Genomic DNA, 19,118 nt, shown 5'->3' with positions numbered 1-19,118 from the left:
TGGTTGCATAGTATGTCTAGAAGACCACATCACTGCTCTGCAGATTCTCTGGGTGGGAACCTGTGGCAGGAATACTGTTGAAGAAGCCTGAGTCCAGATGGAATGTGCAGTGATTGGAGGGGCGGGGACCTGTGTCAAGTTGTAGCACTCGAAGCTGCAAGACATGATCCTCAATGAAATCTATTGGAGGAGACAGGGAGACTTTTCATTCTATCCACCACTGCCACAAAAGGCTTGATTCTCTCGCTGGAGAAAGCTAGCACTCTGCAGACGTCCAATGCATCACGGCTTGGCTCCTTGCTGCTGGAGTGAGGCTTTGGATAGCACGCTGGGAGGAAGATGTCTTGAATGATGTGGAACAGGGAGACAATGTTTGGGAGGAAAGCCAGATGAGGCCTGAACTGCACCTTGTTCTTATGGAACGTAGTGTAGGGGGGGCTCTGATGTTGAGGCCTTCAGCTCAGACAACCTCCTGGCTGACCATGAGGAATCTGAGTCTCTGCAGGTCTAGGATGGGCCCGAGCCCTCTCTTGGCTTTCGGTATTAGAAGCCCTTGCCCATTAACTCTTGGGGACCTGCTCTACTTCCCCAAGCAATAGGAGCAGCTGCGCCTCCCAGAGAAGTTCTTCATAGGAAGCGTCACCAGAGGGAAGGAAGATGGGGAAGAGTGGAAGGGCACAGAACTGGATTAAGTATCCCCTGTCCACTGTGTGGGATAGTAAGGGTGAAAAGAGGAAGAGAGGTGGTTCTAGTTCTCGCTCTGGTGTGCCGTCATCAACCACATTGTCCAAAGGCCTGTTTGGGGCTGGCAGGTGGCTTGGATTGGCCAAAGCCTTGGCCTGAGAATGGATGAAGCTTTTTTCCTGCCGTTCCTCTTTCTCCTCATATATACGAAGGGTGGAGAGAGGAGTGCGTGCTGAAGCAGACTATGGGACGTGCCAGCTAACTGTCACCGGTGGTAAGAAGGAACTAGGTAGGGGCCCTCTATTGAGCGCCATGAAGGTGCTAGATGACACGTAGGCCGACCTGATGGAGGGTGCTATGGAAAAATCTTCTGGCTATTGTGCATGTGCATGCACGCATGCACACACCTGATTGGAATTGACATGAGTAAGCATTGGAAGAACATGTGCTGAGTGTTTTCGGGACTGGGGCCGAAGAATTCAATTGCTTGGTAAATAAATGTACAGGGCAGGGAAGTCTAATTAGCCTCTGAATATTTGCCAAGGTGTCCTGCAGCAAGGACTGAAATGTGGGAGGGGCTCACTGGGGGAAATGCCCCCAGTATTTTAGGGGAGCTGCATAATACCCACTCTCCAGCATGTTTAAGTCACTTTATGGGTTGACTTCATTAGAGGCTTTTTTAACACTTGACTCTCCTCGCTCAGTGCTTAAAGTCAGTGTCCCCATTGAGTCACTCTGGCTTTCCACACAACTACCTGCTGTAAAATATATGTTGAAAGTTGTGGAATTTTTTAAGGAGCAATGCAGAAGAGTTGATCTGGCGTGAGTGAGTCAGCAGATCTCAGATGATAGACCTAGAGAGGTAGCTCTCTGGAAACTCCAGGCCTATAAACAGCCCATATGCAGGATGGTTTTTCCTATTCTACTCAAGAGACTGCACGTATGAGGGAGTGAAACCAGTTCAATTTTGTAGTTACTCAGAGAAATAAAAGAAAACTAAAAATCTTCTGCAGCCGTGTGAGATGAAGCTTGCTACCTGCAGAAGCTGTGGTGACCATCTAGGTCATTCCTGCCCCTTCCCACGCCTGCGAATGGCCCAGTGTCACTCAGAGCAGTGCTGTGTTTGTCATGGCCATTTCTTCAGTGACAAACCCCAGGCCTTTCCTAGGGTTTTGCAAAGTCCCTGTCTCTGACATCCTGGCTGGCCTCTGCTGAGCACAAGTCTTTCATGATTTCCTACCTTGTTGGCTCTCTAGAGGGTCATTGACTGTGAAGTGATTTCAGACTCTTTTGATTGTAATGTAAATCACATTTGGCTTGTCATTTCCCATCAGTTTTTGCTGCGTGCCAGCCTGGCCAGCAGCTTCTGTGCCCCCTGTAGCCCTGGGGTTGGTTTGTTTTCAGTGTGGCTACTCAGATTTCTTTTACGAGTTCAAGGAAACCCAGTACCTAGCTGGGCTGATAGTTGAAGTGTAGGGGGCACCATGTGTTAAATTTCACATTTTATCCACTTCATACATGTTGTGTACCAGGGGCATAGCCATGGGTGGGCTCGCGTGGGCCACCCCAGCACTCCAGTTGGGGAATGGGGCTGGGGTGCCAAGCCTCATCCTGCTCCACTCAGCACTCCAGCCGGGGTGCCAGCATTTACCCCGGCCCACTCTGCTCTAGCCATAGAGCAGAGTCGGGGCTTACCCCGCTCTGCCCAGGTGCTGGGGCTTAACCCTGCCCCGTCATTACCCATCCATCCGAAGTCAGGGCCACTTTCTGGCTGCACCACTGTTGTGTACATAGATCACCCGTGACCATGTGCAGAACTAATGCATGACCATAGCACAGCAAATGTAGGCGAATCAGCATTTCTATGGCACTATGTAGCCTTGCCGTGAAATTGTGATTTGAAAGGAGTTGCTGTGTTCCACAGCCCTAAAATCTCACAGCAGGCTCCCAAGAACTTCATGGTTTCTGTCTGTAAACGGTATCTAGCCCTTCTTTAGTATTTTATAGCCGTAGATCTTAAAGCATTTTTTACAAAATAAAGCTTGAATTAAGAATAAACGTCCCATTTTACAGATGGGGAAACTGAGGCATGGGAAGGGGAACGTGACTTGCCCAAAGCAACCCAGCAGACCAGTAGCAGAACCAGAAGCTTGGAGTGGGCAACAGGGGATGGGTCACTTGATTGCTTTTTCTGTACATTCCTTCTGGGACACCTGGCATTAGCCACTGTCAGAAGACAGGATCCTGGGCTAGATGGACCTTTGGTCTCATCTGGTATGGCTGTTCTTATGTTCTAACCAGAAATTGAACTCTGGCCTCCTGATGCCTAGTCGGGTGCCTTTGCCACTAGGCAACATTGCCTTCCTTAAATGCTCATTTAAAGCCGCATGTGGGGCTGAACCTGTAATGGGGAAATGCTGAGCATTGTCCTAGGGACCTGGGATCTGTTTTGGGGGGACAGCTTCCACCCTCCCCCTAGCTCAGCAGGGAGAAAAGAAGGAAGGGAGGGAATCTACAATACAGAGAAACCAACTCCGGTTCAGATCTGCAGTGAACAGTTTGCCATATGGATGTGTTTTGCTGACTGGAAAATACACTTTTTGTTCTCTTTTCTATTTCTAAAGACCCTTTCTCTGGAGGCTCCAGCTCGAATTAAGAATAAAGCTCCCCCTGTGGACTGGCCCCAAGAAGGTGAAGTTGTCTTTGAAAACGCAGAGATGCGGTACAGAGAGAACCTCCCGCTGGTGCTAAAGAGAGTGTCCTTTACGATCAAACCCAAGGAAAAGATTGGCATCGTGGGACGGACAGGGTCAGGTGAGGTGGGGCTTGGGTGACGTTAAATAACTTTGCTGGCTGACGTGGGGCTATAATGGGTTAGCTCTTATTGAGCTGCACCACTGAAAGATGCTTTGGCATTTGAAGGGGATGCTGGGTTCCCAGCTGGACAAGAACAGTTTACCTTATGGAACTGGTTCTTTGAATTGTTCACACAGATACTCCCCCCCTCCCCCTGGATGCGCCCTGTGAACACGCTCATAAGGCACTTGCACGCCTGGAGTGGGACTCTCTCAGATGAAGACTCTAACAAAAATAAAATTGCTCTCAAAGAGGGAAAATCCAACTATGCTCCAGCCAGCATAGTCCTAAGTAACACCTTTCTGTCCTAAGACTGGAGGAGACAATTAGAGGTCATTGAGTCCAGACCCCAAGCACCATCTAGGATCATCCCTGATAGATGTTTGTCTAACCTGCTCTTAAACATCTCCCGTGATGGCAATTTCACAACCTCCCTAGGCAGTTTATTCCAGTGCCAACCACAGGTGCTGCCCAGCATTGAGTAGCTACTGGGTTTGTCTGCTCAGCCAACTCTTTTTCTTTTAATATACTTGTTTCTGTTTTGCTGGGAGTTGTTTGCCTGGATGTGGCAGCCAAATTTGCCCCAACTCTTCTGAAGAGGCCAGTAACGTGAAAAATGTTTTTTATTTAAAACCACAATTGAGTAGGATGATATGAAGTTAGTTTCAATATTCTTGTTTCTAAATGAGGAAGTGTTGTTGCTTAGGACTTGAAGCCCAGCCTGAATGAGACCCACCAGAACTCCTAGGAGGCTGCTTTTTATCAATATTTTAAAACATTTATATTCTTTTAAATTGTCCCTGAAGTATAGGCTGTGCTAAGCTGCTGCTCCCACGAACCAATGGCTGACTTTTTTTTTTTTCTTTCTCCTGTCCATCCATTCAGGGAAGTCCTCACTTGGAATGGCGCTGTTTCGTCTCGTTGAACTGTCTGGAGGCTGCATTAAAATTGATGGTGTGAAAATCAGTGACATTGGTTTAGCTGATCTCCGCAGCAAACTCTCAATAATCCCTCAGGAGCCTGTGTTGTTCAGTGGAACTGTGAGGTCAGTGAGACCATAGACAGTGGAGATGGTAAAGGGCCAGTAAGATAACTTGAACCTTGAAAGTTTATTTCTATGGTGTATTTTGCAGTCAGTTTTTAAATGTTGCAAGCAGTGCTTCCCCAACCCCAGACACGAACTAGAGTGACTCAGTTAGTGTAACATACAGCAGTTCATCCTGTCTGATTCTTCTGTGGCATACCACATCCCTTCTGTTGTGTTCATTTTCTCATTGCATTTTGCACCACTTGTGGATTAGTAGCAAAGTGAAACAGATTAGAATCCTGGTCTGCTAAGCAACAGCAGACATGGTACCACTGAATTGCCATTAGCTGTTCTGTGTGATGTGCTGTTTCAGAGTAGAAGCCAAGTCTTCTGGCACTGGCCTGCTCCTGTCTTCAGTCTGTGTAGTGCAAGAGCCTAGGAATGGTGTACTAATTAGAACACTTCTAACCATTCATTTTAGTACACCAATTCTAACGGGCGTTTAAAATAACAACTTGGTGACCCAGAAGCAAGTGAAATATGAATTCAGGCTGGGTATAGGAAGAGTGTGAGTTGGGCATGACCATTGTGTTCTGTAGTCTCCCTACTTCCAGATGGAGGTGTCATTATTGATGTGTTCTAAAACCTCCTCTAAACTGAACAGTAACAAGTCCCCGGAACCAGATGGTATTCACCCGAGAGTTCTGAAAGAATTTGCAACCTATCCTTTAAATCCGCTTCCGTGCGTAATGACTGGAAGATAGCTAATGTGACACCAATATTTAAAAAGGGCTGAAGAGGTGATTCTGGCAGTTACAGACCAGTAAGACAAATATTAGCACTGGGCAAATTAGTTGAAACTATAGTAAATAATAAAATTGTCAGACACATAGAAGAACATAATTTGGTAGGGAAAAGTCAACATGGTTTCTGTAAAGGGAAATCATGCCTTAGTAATTTACTAGAGTTGTTTGAGGGGGTCAACAAACATATCTCATAAATCTAAGTGATTGGGCAACAAAATGGCAAACGAAATTTAATGTTGATAATGTAAAATAATGCACATTGGGAAAAATAATCCCACCTATACATACAATATGATGGGGACTAATTTAGCTACAACTACTGAAGAGCTAGATCTTGGAGTCATTGTGGATAGTTCTCTGAAAACATGCACTTGGTGTGCAGCTGCAGTCAAAAAAGCAAACGGAATGTTGGGGAAAAGGGATAGAGAATGAGACCGAAAACATCTTATTGCCTCTATATAAAAACATATACTATAGAATCATAGAACTGGAAGAGACCTCAGAAGGTCATCAAGTCCAGCCCCCTGCTCTAGGCAGGACCAATTCCAACTAAATCAACCCAGCCAGGGCTTTGTCAAGCCGAGACTTAAACACCTCTAGGGATGGAGACTCCACTACTTCCCTAGGCAACCCATTCCAGTGCTTCACCACCCTCCTAGTAAAATAGTTTTTCCTAATATCCAACCTGGACCTCTCCCACCACAACTTGAGACCATTGCTCCTTGTTCTGCCATCTGTCACTACTGAGAACAGCCTCTCTCCATCCTCTTTGGAACCTCCCTTCAGGAAGTTGAAGGCTGCTATCAAATCCCCCCTCACTCTTCGCTTCTGCAGACTAAACAGACCCAAGTCCCTCAGCCTCTGCTCATAAGTCATATGCTCCAGCCCCCTAATCATTTTGGTTGCCCTCCACTGGACCCTCTCCAATGTGTCCACATCCTTTTTGTAGTGGGGGGCCCAGAACTGGACATAATACTCCAGATGCGGCCTCACCAAAGCCGAATAAAGGGGAATGATGACATCTCTGGATCTGCTGGCAATGCTCCTCTTAATGCAACTTAATATGCCATTAGCCTTCTTGGCTACAAGGGCACACTGTTGACTTCTATCCAGCTTCTCATCCACTGTAACCCCCAGGTCCTTTTCTGCAGAACTGCTACTTAACTGGTTGGTCCCCAGCTTGTAACTATGCTTGGGATTCTTCCATCCCAAGTGCAGGACTCTACACTTGTCCTTGTTGAACCTCATCAGATTTCTTGTGGCCAAATCCTCCAATTTGTCTAAGTCATTCTGTACCCTATCTCTGCCCTTAAGCGTATCTACCTCTCCCCCCAGCTTAGTGTCATCCGCAAACTTGCTGAGGGTGCAATCCATCCCCTCATCCAGATCATTAATAAAGATACTGAACAAAACCGGTCCTAAAACCGAACCTTGGGGCACTCCGCTAGAAACCGACCGCCATCCTGACATCGAGCCATTGATCACTACTGGCTGGGCCCGGCCTTCTAGCCATCTTTCTATCCATCTTACCGTCCATTTATCCAATCCACAATCCCTTAACTTGCTGGCAAGAATATTGTGGGAGACCGTATCCAAAGCCTTGCTAAAGTCAAGGTATATCACATCCACTGACTTCCCCATGTCCACCGAGCCAGTTACCTCATCATAGATAATCAGATTGGTCAGGCACGACTTGCCCTTTGTGAATCCATGCTGACTATTCCTAATCACTTTCCTCTCTTCCAAGTGCCTCAATATGGATTCCTTAAGGATCCCTTCCATGATTTGTCCAGGAACCGAGGTAAGACTGACCGGCCTATAGTTCCCTGGATCGTCCTTCTTCCCTTTTTTGAAGATGGGCACTACATTTGCCTTTTTCCAGTCATCCGGGATTTCTCCCGGTCTCCACAACTTTTCAAAGATAATGGCCAAAGGCTCCACAATGACATTTGCCAACTCCCTCAGTACCCTCGGATGCACTACTGGTACAGCTGTGGTCGCCTCACTTCAGAAAAGATATTGGCATTGGAAACGGTTCAGAAAAGGACAACAAAAATGATTAGGGGTTGGAACGGGTCCTATATACAGCGAGATTAAACATACTGGGACTTTTCAGCTTAGGAAAGAGGAGACTAAGGGATGGAAATGATAGAGGTCTATAAAATCATGACTGGTATGGAAAAAGTGAATAAGGAAAAGTTATTTACTTGTTCCCACAACATAAAAACTAGGGGTCACCAAATGAAATTAATAGGCAGCAGGTTTAAAACCGTTTTTCTTCACACAGCGCACAGTCAGTCTGTGGAACTCCTTGCCAGAGGATGTTGTGAAGACCAGGACTGTAACAGGATTCAAGAAGAAACTAGATAAATTCATACAGATTAGGTCCATCAATGGCTATTAGCCAGGATGGGTAGGGATGGGCTCCCTAGCCTCTGTCAGGGGCTGGGAATGGGTGACAGGAGAGGGATCACTTGATGATTATCTATTCTGTTCTCTTTCTCTCTGGGGCATCTGGCATTGGCCACTGTCGGAAGACAGGATACTGGGCTAGATGGCCCTTTGATGTGATCCAGTATGGCTGATCTTATGTACCTTAAATTTCCCTCAGATTCTTGTTTTAGTCATTTTAACTGTTGTGTGCCAGCAGTGTCTGACTTCTGTGGTGTGAATTCTGTTGTTGCAGTGGGTGGATATAAGCTGTCCATTCTAGGGATATTAGAGTGTAGCTGAATAACCGTTAAACTGATTAGAGGATGCTTATTGGCTAATGGTATCGATTACACTGAGCTGGCTCCTGGGGAGGCTTCGCTGCAGGCTCTGCTGTATAAAACTATATACAAAATCTGCAATCCGTGTAGCTGCTAAGATTTTTAGCAGCTACACGGTTACCATATTAAACAACTTTTAATATCCCTAGTCTATACTGAGGAGAAAAGAACGCCACAGTTTTGATAATACTACTGTGAATTTGCACTAGAATTCTAGACATGTAGGGCTAGACTAGAACTCTCTAATGATTTCAAGAGGTAAACATTAGCTTAAAGTAAGCGAACAAGTCTCATTCATAAAGGCCTGCAACATATTCAGAAATCACATCCATGTGAATACCCAGTCTGCTGACATCTTCTCCACACTTTTGACATTCAGTGTTGAATTGGTGAAAGATTCTTCTTACAATTTCTTCCTCATCCACTAGATCAAACTTGGATCCTTTCAACCAGTACAGCGAGGAGCAAATCTGGGATGCCTTGGAAAGGACTCACATGAAGGAGTGTGTAAGTTTTATGCACTGTGGGAGAAGAGAAGGGCGTGGTTATGTTACACACAAAGATCTTATCTGTGCCCCCCCCTAGTAGCCACTGCCCCTTTCAAAGACTTGAAGATCGATTTCGATCTCATATTCATATTAATAATACATGAGGCATTTTGGCCTTGAGTAGACACTCAAGCTATCATGCCTATTAAGTTAAACGGGTCCCAGTTCTGTATGTGCTTTAGTGTGAGCGATTTCTTCTGGGAAATGGAGGGGCGAAAGCACTTGGGAGAGCCTGGTGGTGGTGCAACATCTCACTACAGTGACCTCAATCTTTCCCCTTTTTCCCCTGTCAGGTTGTTCAGCTGCCCATGAAACTGGAAGCAGAAGTGATGGAAAATGGGGAGAATTTCTCTGTGGGGGAGAGACAGCTACTGTGCATAGCCAGAGTCTTGCTGCGTCGCTGCAAGGTGAGTGTCTGAGGGAGACCTGGCTGGAGAGATCAGTCATTGCAGCATGAGAAGACTTCTCTCTGGGCCGACTTCATCCTTGTTATGATTCCTTTGCTGTCCAGGCAGCTGCACTGGCAGTTAATGTAACCCTCGGAGTAGGTGGGGTTAGGAGAGTGGGGCAGGCATTCCTTGGGCAGATGGATGCACAGGCCTCCCAAGTGCTGTGTCCAGAGAGATGTTACTTATGAGTAGCAAGAGTCTTAGGCTGTTCTTGTGGCTTAGTATTAGGGCTTGGGCCTGTTGCACGAGAGCACTAAGTCCTGTCTCCCTCTCTTTGGTAGTGTTGGCCAAGATGGTTGCGGAGCTGACATTTTACATTGCTCCGTTCATCCAGAAGGTATCTAAGTGTTTTGCTTTCAGCATAAAGATCACTTTCCCTTCCACTGAAATGTAACCCCCAGGGGTAGAACACAGGGCCAGTCCACGCTGCCCTAATTATAAAGGCTTTTGTTTGTTTCGGAGGGCCACTGAATAATAACTTCAGTGAAGAAAGGATTTTAGGTAGCTCAGAACAGATGGACCCAAGTGGAATTTGACCAGGACTCAGGGTTAAGCTGCCTTTTTCTTTTTAACTGCCATCGAGTTTTTACCTCCTCTGTGTTTGTATGTTGTCAAAAAAGGGCACTTCCATCAGTACAGTGAACCTCCCTCCCACTTCCACACCACAACTTGGGCCATCAGAGTTAGTGCAAGCTGGGGCAGGACCTTTGGTCTCCTCTAAGATCCCAACACCTCCATCTGCAGTGCCCTGGGTCTGTCTTGTAGTGCATTAAATACCATGTCCCCCCCTAGCTTAGCCGATGAGATTTGGTGAGCTGCCATTCCTGTAGTGTGGTTGTCTGTCTGGATCTGAACAGGGAAGAGGGAGTCTGTTTAATATTGACCCTCTCTGGGCTATTAAGGCACAAAATTGACTAATTCCAGGTGGGGATGGAACCTAGAGAGGAGGTATCCTCAGAAGTCTGTACAAGGGGAATTGTCTGTATGGAAACGGGGAAGCAGAGACTAAATGGAACAATAAATCCTATCTGAGTTGCAGTGTTTGAGCTATTGCCTCTTCTCTGTGGTAATGGGCTTCAGCTAAGCAGGGCGGGATGTGGGAAAAGGTAAGGAATCTCTTCCTTTCTCAGGCTGGTTGCCTGACACAAGCTAGTGAGACCTGTTGCCAAGTCGGCACCAGCATTAATGCTCTTCAAGGAGTGAGCAGTTGTACAGAACAGTGGTTTAAGTCAGAGGTAGCTGATGAGGAATGCAAACAGCCTAGCTTCTGCTCATCCTGTCCTCTCTCCAACAGCTCTTCCCCGAGAGACCTAGAGGGGCTTGTTCCGTCAGGAATAGTTCAACGCTTAACGTTCACATCTGAGATTCAGATGCTGAATACGGAACCGAATGGGTCTGTTGTTTGGCCCTGAGCCACAGCCCCTTCTATTACAGAGCCGTGGGACATGCAGTCAAAAAATGCTCCCAGCAGATAAGGCCCAGGGAGTGACTGTGCCCAAGGCCATACACAAGATGCTTTCCTCAAGCGCAAGTGGCAATGTTCGGCTTATCAGTCATCCTTGTTGTCATGGCAATCAGCAGGTGTATTTTCAGCCCAGGCTGTGAGTGCCCCTGTACTGGGGGAAGTGGGTACATTGTAACCTAACAGCCTGCTTTATGTGCTGCTTGCAGATTTTGATACTGGATGAAGCAACAGCTGCTATGGACACAGAGACAGATATACTAATTCAGGAGACTATCCGGGAGGCATTTGCAGACTGCACTATGGTGACAATTGCTCACCGTCTGCACACTGTGCTGGGCTCCGATCGGATCATGGTGCTAACACAAGGACAGGTAACTAGTAGCACTTGGCCTTTGTTGGTTACTTTGGCAGCGTGCTGGTGCTTGCATAGCCAGCTGCGCTTGTGCCTCCCCAGTGTGGAAAGCCGTGGTATTGGTAGCTGTGTGTTTTTACCCCTCTGGCTCTAGCCCGAGGACTTGGGATAAGGGACTGCGCCATCAAGCCCAGATTTTCCTTCTCCCATGTCTCTTTTAAAAACACCCAGCCCATCTAGAAGCAGGTACGAGGGAGCAATCTCCACAACGCCACAGGCCAGTTAATTCCAACGTGTCTGCGAGCAGCCTGTATCTCCATTAGGGTGCAGTGCTGTTTGCCCTAGTGCTGTTGTGCAGCCCTACAGTAACAGCTGGCTGGGCGAGAGACTTCAGATTTTCACGTGGGTGCTCTGTACAGTCCACTCAATACATGAAAAATATTGTGAAGTCCTAGATGTCAGCGAAGGAAAGAGCCATTGGGTCCCATCAAGTCTGCCTCTTGGAGCCAATGCAGGGTTGCTTGCTATTGTACATTCCTAGTGTTTTGTCCAGTCTCATTTGAAATGTTCCAAGTGTCAAGACGTACCCCTGCCCTTCCCCTCCCCCAAGAGACTATTCCACATCTGGATCACTGGGGTGGGGGGTCTGACTGGGATTCCAGCCAATGGGAGCAGCGGGGAAAGCCGTCAGATAAGTGGTTTCCTCAGGTAGGAGGGAGGGGGAGTGGCAGCGTGCTTCCTCCCCTCACAAGCTGGATCTGACTGCGAGGCTCAGGGCTCTCCCTCACCCCCACAGTAGGAAGCCAACTGCATGGGGGGAGGGGACATGTGAGGCTGGAGCACCAGCGGGGGCTCCCCACTGCAGGGAGATGGGGGGCAAGCCCCGAGCCCAGGGCCCACCTGCAGGACTGTTACAGACCACTAGTGGTCTGCGGTTCACACTTTGAGAACCATGCCAATGATCACTGTCCTGTTTCTGGGGGGTGTCAAAATTTGCTCTTGCACGCTGGGCTGGCAGGGAGGTAGGAGCACGAATTCTCATTAAAAGCCTGGCTGGCCCATGGAGCAGCTGCCACATCCAGACTTTTAAGGCGAATGTGGTAAAGGGACCAAGAGGCATCCGTGCCATCTGGGTAATCACTTGCTCTTGTTGCCTTCCTCCACTGCCCAGTGCCCTTCATGCCTCCCTCTTTGTCCTGCGCCCTCTCCTTTGTGGCGGAACAGTGCCCTTTAGGCAAGGACGCTTCCTGGGGAACTGGGTGCTTGGGGAAAAAATTGAAACTTGATGATGGTAAGAAAATGCCAGAGGGAAGGGAAAAGAGGTTTCAGTCCTCACAGAACACAATCAAAAGTCTCAAAGTGGGCGCCATTAGCAGGCTAAAGCCAGATCTGCAAGAGGAGGCCCGGATAAAGAGCCAAGCAGGCGGCTGTCATCCGTTTCAGCCTTTCTAGCAGGTGGGAATCCATGGAATCGTGCCGTCCGTCTGTGTGGCCTCTGCAGGCGATGTGGGCGGGCAGTCCGATTGGGGCTTGGAATATAACTGCCCTGGGCTCGGTCCCTTGCTTCGAGTCCCCTGGTTCCTCACTGTGGTGTGGGCATTCCCTCTGCTCTGGTAACCTGCTTCATGCTGAATGTCATTAATGCCAACTCCCCACCTTGTTTGTTATAGGTAGTGGAATTCGACACTCCGTCTGCCCTTCTGGCCAATGAGAACTCGCGCTTCTATGCCATGTTCGCTGCTGCAGATAACAAGGTTGCTGTCAAGGGCTAAAATTCAGGATCAAGTCACTTTAATTTGGAGGGTTCCACTCCCTGCCTGTGGCAGGCCAACTCCTCCGCCTCTTCCTCATTCTCAAAGCAGATTATTGCCTTTCCATCTTTTTAATTTTTAGCACAATGTGTCAAGCTGGAGACTTTTTAAACCCCTGTAAGAATTCTTCCTGTTTTTATTGTATTTATTCCATATTCATATTACTAAATTTTTTTTGTTACTAAATGCACTCTACAAGTGGCTCAGGGAGCCATAGTTATAAATGTATCAGAGGCCTATAATGAAGCTTTATACATGTAGCTATATCTATACATAATTCTGTACATAGCCTATATTTACAGTGGAAATGTAAGCTGTTTATTTTATATTAAAATGAGCACTGTATTAATAACAGTGCATATTCTTTTCTATCATTTTTGTACAGTTTACGGTACTAGAGAGCTGGCTTTGTTATCAGACTGTATCAGACGCCATTTTGTCTCTTACGGTTGGTCTTTTCGTAGTGCCGGATTTTCTGCGTGTCTGAATGGAAGTGAAGCTTTGCAGTAATGTCCTTCAGCGTCCCATCATTGTCGTCCTGCACAGGGGGGGAAGGACTTTGTGGTGTAACTCTAGTGCATCGTAGCTGTTGTCAAAGCTGTTTGGAGCATCACTAATGTTCACGGTGGCAGCTGCTGCTGCTTCTCATGATGCTTTCCCAGGGTAGCTTTTTACAGGCTCCTGAGTGGTTTGAGGAGAAGACCACTCTGGGTCACATGAATGTTGCATGGTCACTCTGTCCTGGTGCAATCGTGGGAATGCAGCAGCTCTTTCTTGTGCAGCGTCCTGGTTCAATAATGGGAATGCAGCTCTTTCCCTACTGTCCGAATGGAGTTTGGGGTCCGTTTCTATTACAGTAACCAAACTCTGCCTGCTTTGCTGATCTAACTCGTGACTAGAATCTAAATGTTCATAGAACAACCTACAGTAAAACAATTGCTCTTTGACCTTCAAATCCAAACCCCAGGTTGCTGGCAGTAAAGTCGTTTCTGTCCCATGCTGCTCCAGCTGAATCCTTTATCTTGAAGCTGCTAATGCTCCTTACAGGTTTAGATTGGTTCTTAATGGAATACATAACACTCTTCGTGCTGCTCACTTACACTATGCTTAAAATACATCAGCATTTCCTGTTTCAGTCCTACACACTTATTAACTTAACCCCCAAAGTCTTCTGCAACTTTGAACAGGTTCCTGCTGATCAGGGTGTGACACTGGAAGGAAGTTATTTTCTTACTGTAAAGAGACCTACCTCAGGTTGCTGAGTCCTGTGTGGTACGTTACCATGATTACTGTACACCATCCCTGTTCCAGGGGCCCAGGTGGGCATGGCTACTCCAGTTATAGCTGTGACTTATCGAATGGTCAGCATTGCATGTCTTTGTCAACTTGGACATTTTGTAGCCTTAGCATGTTTGCAAAATGTCTTGTCGAGGCAAAAATCCGAAAAAGTGAATAAAACTATTTTGGGTTTTGTACACTCGTTGCGTGAAGCCATTTTTTTTGGAGGGGGGAGAGGGGGCATGTAAGTCAGTGCTGAACAGCCGGGCCTTTGTGGGCATGGGTGGAAGCCCCGCTGCTGAATTGCTCTCTGTTTGGTTCATCAACAGAACTCTCATCTGCAGCTGACTTTCCCTTTAGGATGGATCAGTTTCTAGAAGAGTACAGTGGTTTATTTCCACGTTGCCTGATACGGGGCAATGTAAGCTACAAATGTAAGCGCTGAGGAGGACAGGGAGCAGAGCAGACCTCAGTATGGCATTATATTTTATCCTGTAGTAGGAGTGAAGCCTGAGAGAGGACTGTAGAGCGTACTTAACCACCCTACTTGCCTAAACTGCATCCTGCTTATGCCCAGGTCTCCTCAAACACCCATTCTCTGTCTGCACCACCCCTTGTATTTCCGGGAGTGTGTTCCATACAGAGTTGCCAGACCTAGGCCTGAGTATAATAGCGAAGAACTTGGGGCTCGTAGCCCAGCCATTGCTATTGCAGGGAAACCACAAAAGTAGCAACATTATCTGGCAGTCAGCCTGCAGATGAGCAGCACATAAAGCATCATTCACGCCTCCTATTGCAGTACTTGCCACAAGCAATAACCTGAGCAAAGCGTATTCAGGCTGGGGGACCAGGGACAGTGTTCGCTCCTGCAGTGCTCTCCATCAGAGCACTTCACTGGCCTTTGTTGCTCTCTGTGATGGATCTGCTGCCTTGAGGACAAAGGTGAGCAGTAGGTTTCCCTCCAAAGAATGGGCACTTTCAGTTAAGGGCATGAGCAGCTCTTTGAACAAGAACTGGGGGAGAAGTGGATTCAGCGTGGTGGGGAGCGGGGGAGAGCTAGGAGGCACAAGGAAGTGGCTCGGGTAAGAGAGGTAGCGTATGAGTCGTGGGGAGCAGCCATATCAGACCAGAGAAACAGGATGTAAGGACTTAGATCAGGGCTACTCAACTTTGGAAGCCCTGGGGGGCCATAATGATACTCCTGGCACATGCAGAGGGCTGCAACTTAAGTGTGGTTGCATATACACGCAAATCTATATGCAAAAAGCTTTCACACTGACAGGCATGAATACAAAGATTAAGTCTTAAGCTGCAGGGCCAGACCCAAACGTGGCCAGTGTGAGCCACTCAGCACCCCTCACGCTCTGCCTACAAGGCTAAACAGCCAGCACTTCCCACAATGCCCTGGTGTTCCTGGCACCTCTTCCCTAAGGACTAGAAATGCCGACACCCTGTACCTGTCTGTTCCAGCCAGCCTGTCCGCTTGCATCTTTCAGTGCTCACCCTGCCTGGGAGATGCCTTGCCGTTGTGGAGCATGTTCAAAGGATCCCAGCTGCATGTTGAGCCCTGCATAAACCCAAACAGCACTGTGGGCCGCAAACAAACGGGCTGAAGGCCGCATGTTGAGTAGCCCTGACTTAGACCATGGCAAATGGAGGAAGATGAGAAACCGGTGTGGAGAGAGAATGTGGTGGTCGAGTGACAAGATAAAGACTGGAACTGGATAAGGTAGACTGCTCCATTCTGCCATAAAAAGCCCTGCTTTCTCCCTCCCCAGTCAGGCATTGGAAAATACAGAATCCATAAATGGCCAGTACCAAACTGGGAGGGGTTGGAAGGACTTTGGAGGATAGTGTTAGAATTCAAAATGGCCTTGACACACTGGAGAACTGATTTGAAATAAATAGGATGAAATTTACTCAGGATCGCTTTCCAGGGGGTGATGACGTTGGCAAGACGGGTATCAGAAATGAAGGCCCTGTTGTTGGAGCTGCCCTTTATGGTCTTTCACAAAGTCAAGGTTCAGCTGCATGTCCCAACCCAGCATTTTTGCCCAAGGTGGAGTCCTCTTTTCACATACAGCGGGGCTGACGACCACCGTGGGCTCTGGGACAAGGTGGGGAGGGCTGGCTCCTCACCAAGGAAAGGGTGGGGCCGAGACAGTCAGCCCTCTGCGCCATTCAGACCACAGCCAGAACCCCTCAGAGCCACGTGGAGTGGTGATCTGGCCACCACCATTGCTGACATAATGGTGGCGTCGGTCAGAAGCTCAGGGCACCTTTGAGTCTTCGGGCTCCAAGGCAATTATCCTTTCTGCCCCTTTCCACCTGCAGCAATGGGTCTATGCACATGAACCAGGACCTATTCCTACCTGTGTTCTGTGCCTCGCCACACAATGCAGCAGAGAGGCAGTTACATGCCCTGGGTAGCAGGAGTACTCTGGTGTTCTACTTGGACCGTTCCAAGTTCTTCTGCACAGTCCACGCAGCTCTTTGTCACCATGGCAGAAAAGGATGAAGGGGTTTCCGGCGTTGTCATCCCAGAGAATCTCCAACTAGATCACCATACGGACCTGCTATGAATCGGCAAAAGTCCCATTGCCGCCGACTGTTAGAGCCCATTTGATGGGCATCCTTGGCAGTCTTCCTGGCCCACGGTACTGATCCAGGACATCTGTAGGGCCGTGATGTGGTCTTTGGTTCACACGTTTATGGCTCGCTACGTCATCCCTCAGCAGGCCAGAGACAACTGGGTTCGGAAGAGCCGTGTTACAATCTAGGCAGCTGTGAATTCCTATCCACCTCCAAGGGTGCTTCTTGGAGTCGCCGAATGTGCAATGGTCATCAGCAATCACTTGAAGATAAGACCGTTGCCTGTTCATAACTGGTGTTCTTCAAGACGGGCTACTCATCTCCATTCCAGGACCTGCCCTCCTTCTCCATGTTGCAATTTCTGCTAAGAAGGAACTGAGGGTGGGCAGCACCCCTTATACCACAACATGGAGGCACCGTTCTGGGGACACCAGAGCTGCTCCCTCAAGGCAAAAAGTCTCTGCTGAGGGAAAAATTTCCAGCAGCGGCGCAGGAGGAGAGCACATGTACCTAATGTGGATTGGACATGAGCAACTGTTCTCTACTGCACCCAAACCGTAACAAAACATTTAGTAACATTTGATCAAGCTTCTAACAGACTCAATCCCGTGGTGCCTAGACCCATATTAGTCTGTTCCGGAATGGTCAGGTAAGTGTTAGCAGTGAACACCCACCCACACATTCTGTGTTCTTAATCCCTTGGGGTTTGGAAGTTGGGAGGCTAGAGCCGGTGATGTCATTACAACAAAACTCTATCTCCTATTTAACTTCAAGGAAACCGTGGTGATGGAGTGGCTAGGAACAGAGCTATGGGCATCAGCCATTTTACTGTATATTGGCAAGACAGGCTGCCTCTGAATTTGCTGCTGGATGATTTGGGGCGAGGAGATCAGTCTCCAGGGACCTCTGTAACAATTCCAAGCGGGCTGTGGGTTGGTGGGTGTCTATGAAGCTGTATACAGGGGCAATCCAGCCTCCTTCAGAGAGCTCAGTCAGTGCTGCTCCGTGCGCCACTCTTGAGTAGGCTCCTGCGGAAGCTAGTGCCAGCCCTACGCATCCACAACCAGAGAAAGTACCCGAGGTGGAACACTGCACCGATTCTCAGTCCTCGGCCCTGGTGCTACCATGCCAGTCTCCCACTCTGCCTGCCATTGCTGCTGCGCCCATGGGGTTTGACTGGAGAGCTGTCATTCTACACACACAGCTAGAGCAGAAGGAATGCTGGTAGGGACAGGGGAGCCAGGCCTGGGCGTAGGGTGTTTGAACTACAAGCGTTAGGAACAGCAGTTGAAAGTAGGCAGGTACGAACAGTTGGTCAGCAAGTAGCAGTTTAAAGTGGGACCAGCTGGTCTGCATGACTTGGGAGTGATGGCGTCAGCTGGGTCACAGAAGAATAAGGGCTTGTCTACACTTGAAAGGCTAGAGCTCTGCTCAGGGTGAAAGTAACTTACTTTTCTTACAGGTATTGTCCTATCGTAACCTTCTCTGGGGGGCTTGGGGCAGGGGCAAAGCTGTGAGGAGACTTGTGGGTGGGGGCTGGGTGTATGTTAGGGAGGTGCAGGAGACAAGGCAGGGGGTTGAGGTGTGTGGGAGGGAGGTGTAGGAGTCAGGTGTGATGTACCAGTGGTCGGAAGTCAAATCAGGGCCAATTGCTTAGAATCAAGGCTACTTACAGCCAACCCCAGGGGTCCTTCTCTCTAAGGTACCCAACCAATCACCAAGTGCAGTTCAGCTGCTGCTCTGACCAGCGTTTAGTCACGCAAACAATTGCCTTAGACACTCCGTTGTTACCTGTACCACAGCCAGCACCGCACCTTACACAGATGAGACGTTATAAAAACCAATCTCACCAACTCGGAACAAAAGACAGGACGGTGTAGCACTTGAAAGACTAACAAGATGGTTTATTAGGTGATGAGCTTTCACCTAATAAACCATCTTGTTAGTCTTTCAAGTGCTACATCGTCCTGTCTTTTGTTTCACTCCACCAGACTAACAGGGCTGCATCTCTATCACTGCAACTCGGAACAGGTTCTCACAGTCCCAGAGGACCAGCCACAGTCCCAGGTCAATTTATACCTCAGATCTTACCCAAAAGAGCCCGCTGTGCCAATCCTATAGAGTCTAAAGGTTTATTAACAAAATGAAAGAAAAGGCTGAGAGTACAATTGTTAAAGAAATCACATCACATTACATACATACATCTCCCAGTTCTTGATACAGCCTCTTAGCAGAGATATAATAGATTGGTATCTTAAAAGTCTCTGGAGTACCTCCTATGTTAGGATGGGTCAAACATTCCTTCCTGGCCCTCTGTTCATAACAAGGATGCTTCTGAAGTCAAGAGCAGGAGTGAAGACAAATGGAGAAATATTTTATAATCTTGCCCGGGTGGAGGGGATTCCATTGTTCTTGCTGTGTGAAGGTACCTTCCAAAATGGAGTTTGTCCCATGAGCAAGACACCTGACCGTGTCCTTT

The 19,118-nt window shown here is 48.0% G+C and overlaps 1 protein-coding gene across 5 annotated transcripts in view; it reads left to right on the top strand.

The window, feature by feature from the left end:
• ABCC5 (ATP binding cassette subfamily C member 5) overlaps positions 1–14,246 on the top strand; it is an 81,386-nt gene extending 67,140 nt beyond the window's left edge. For all 5 annotated transcript variants that reach the window (XM_075938121.2, XM_075938123.2, XM_075938122.2 and 2 more), the window contains 6 exons: positions 3,309–3,498; positions 4,426–4,585; positions 8,573–8,651; positions 8,986–9,099; positions 10,813–10,977; positions 12,629–14,246. In XM_075938121.2, the coding sequence (XP_075794236.2) occupies positions 3,309–3,498; positions 4,426–4,585; positions 8,573–8,651; positions 8,986–9,099; positions 10,813–10,977; positions 12,629–12,730 (810 nt within the window). In that variant the 3' untranslated portion in view covers positions 12,731–14,246. The remainder of the gene's footprint in view (positions 1–3,308; positions 3,499–4,425; positions 4,586–8,572; positions 8,652–8,985; positions 9,100–10,812; positions 10,978–12,628) is intronic.
• Positions 14,247–19,118: the final 4,872 nt, after the last annotated feature.

Source organism: Pelodiscus sinensis, chromosome 10 (genome assembly GCF_052426305.1).
Source record: "Pelodiscus sinensis isolate ZL-2025 chromosome 10, ASM5242630v1, whole genome shotgun sequence".
NCBI classification, from domain to species: domain Eukaryota; kingdom Metazoa; phylum Chordata; order Testudines; family Trionychidae; genus Pelodiscus; species Pelodiscus sinensis.
This window is presented reverse-complemented; position numbering and strand designations above follow the sequence as displayed.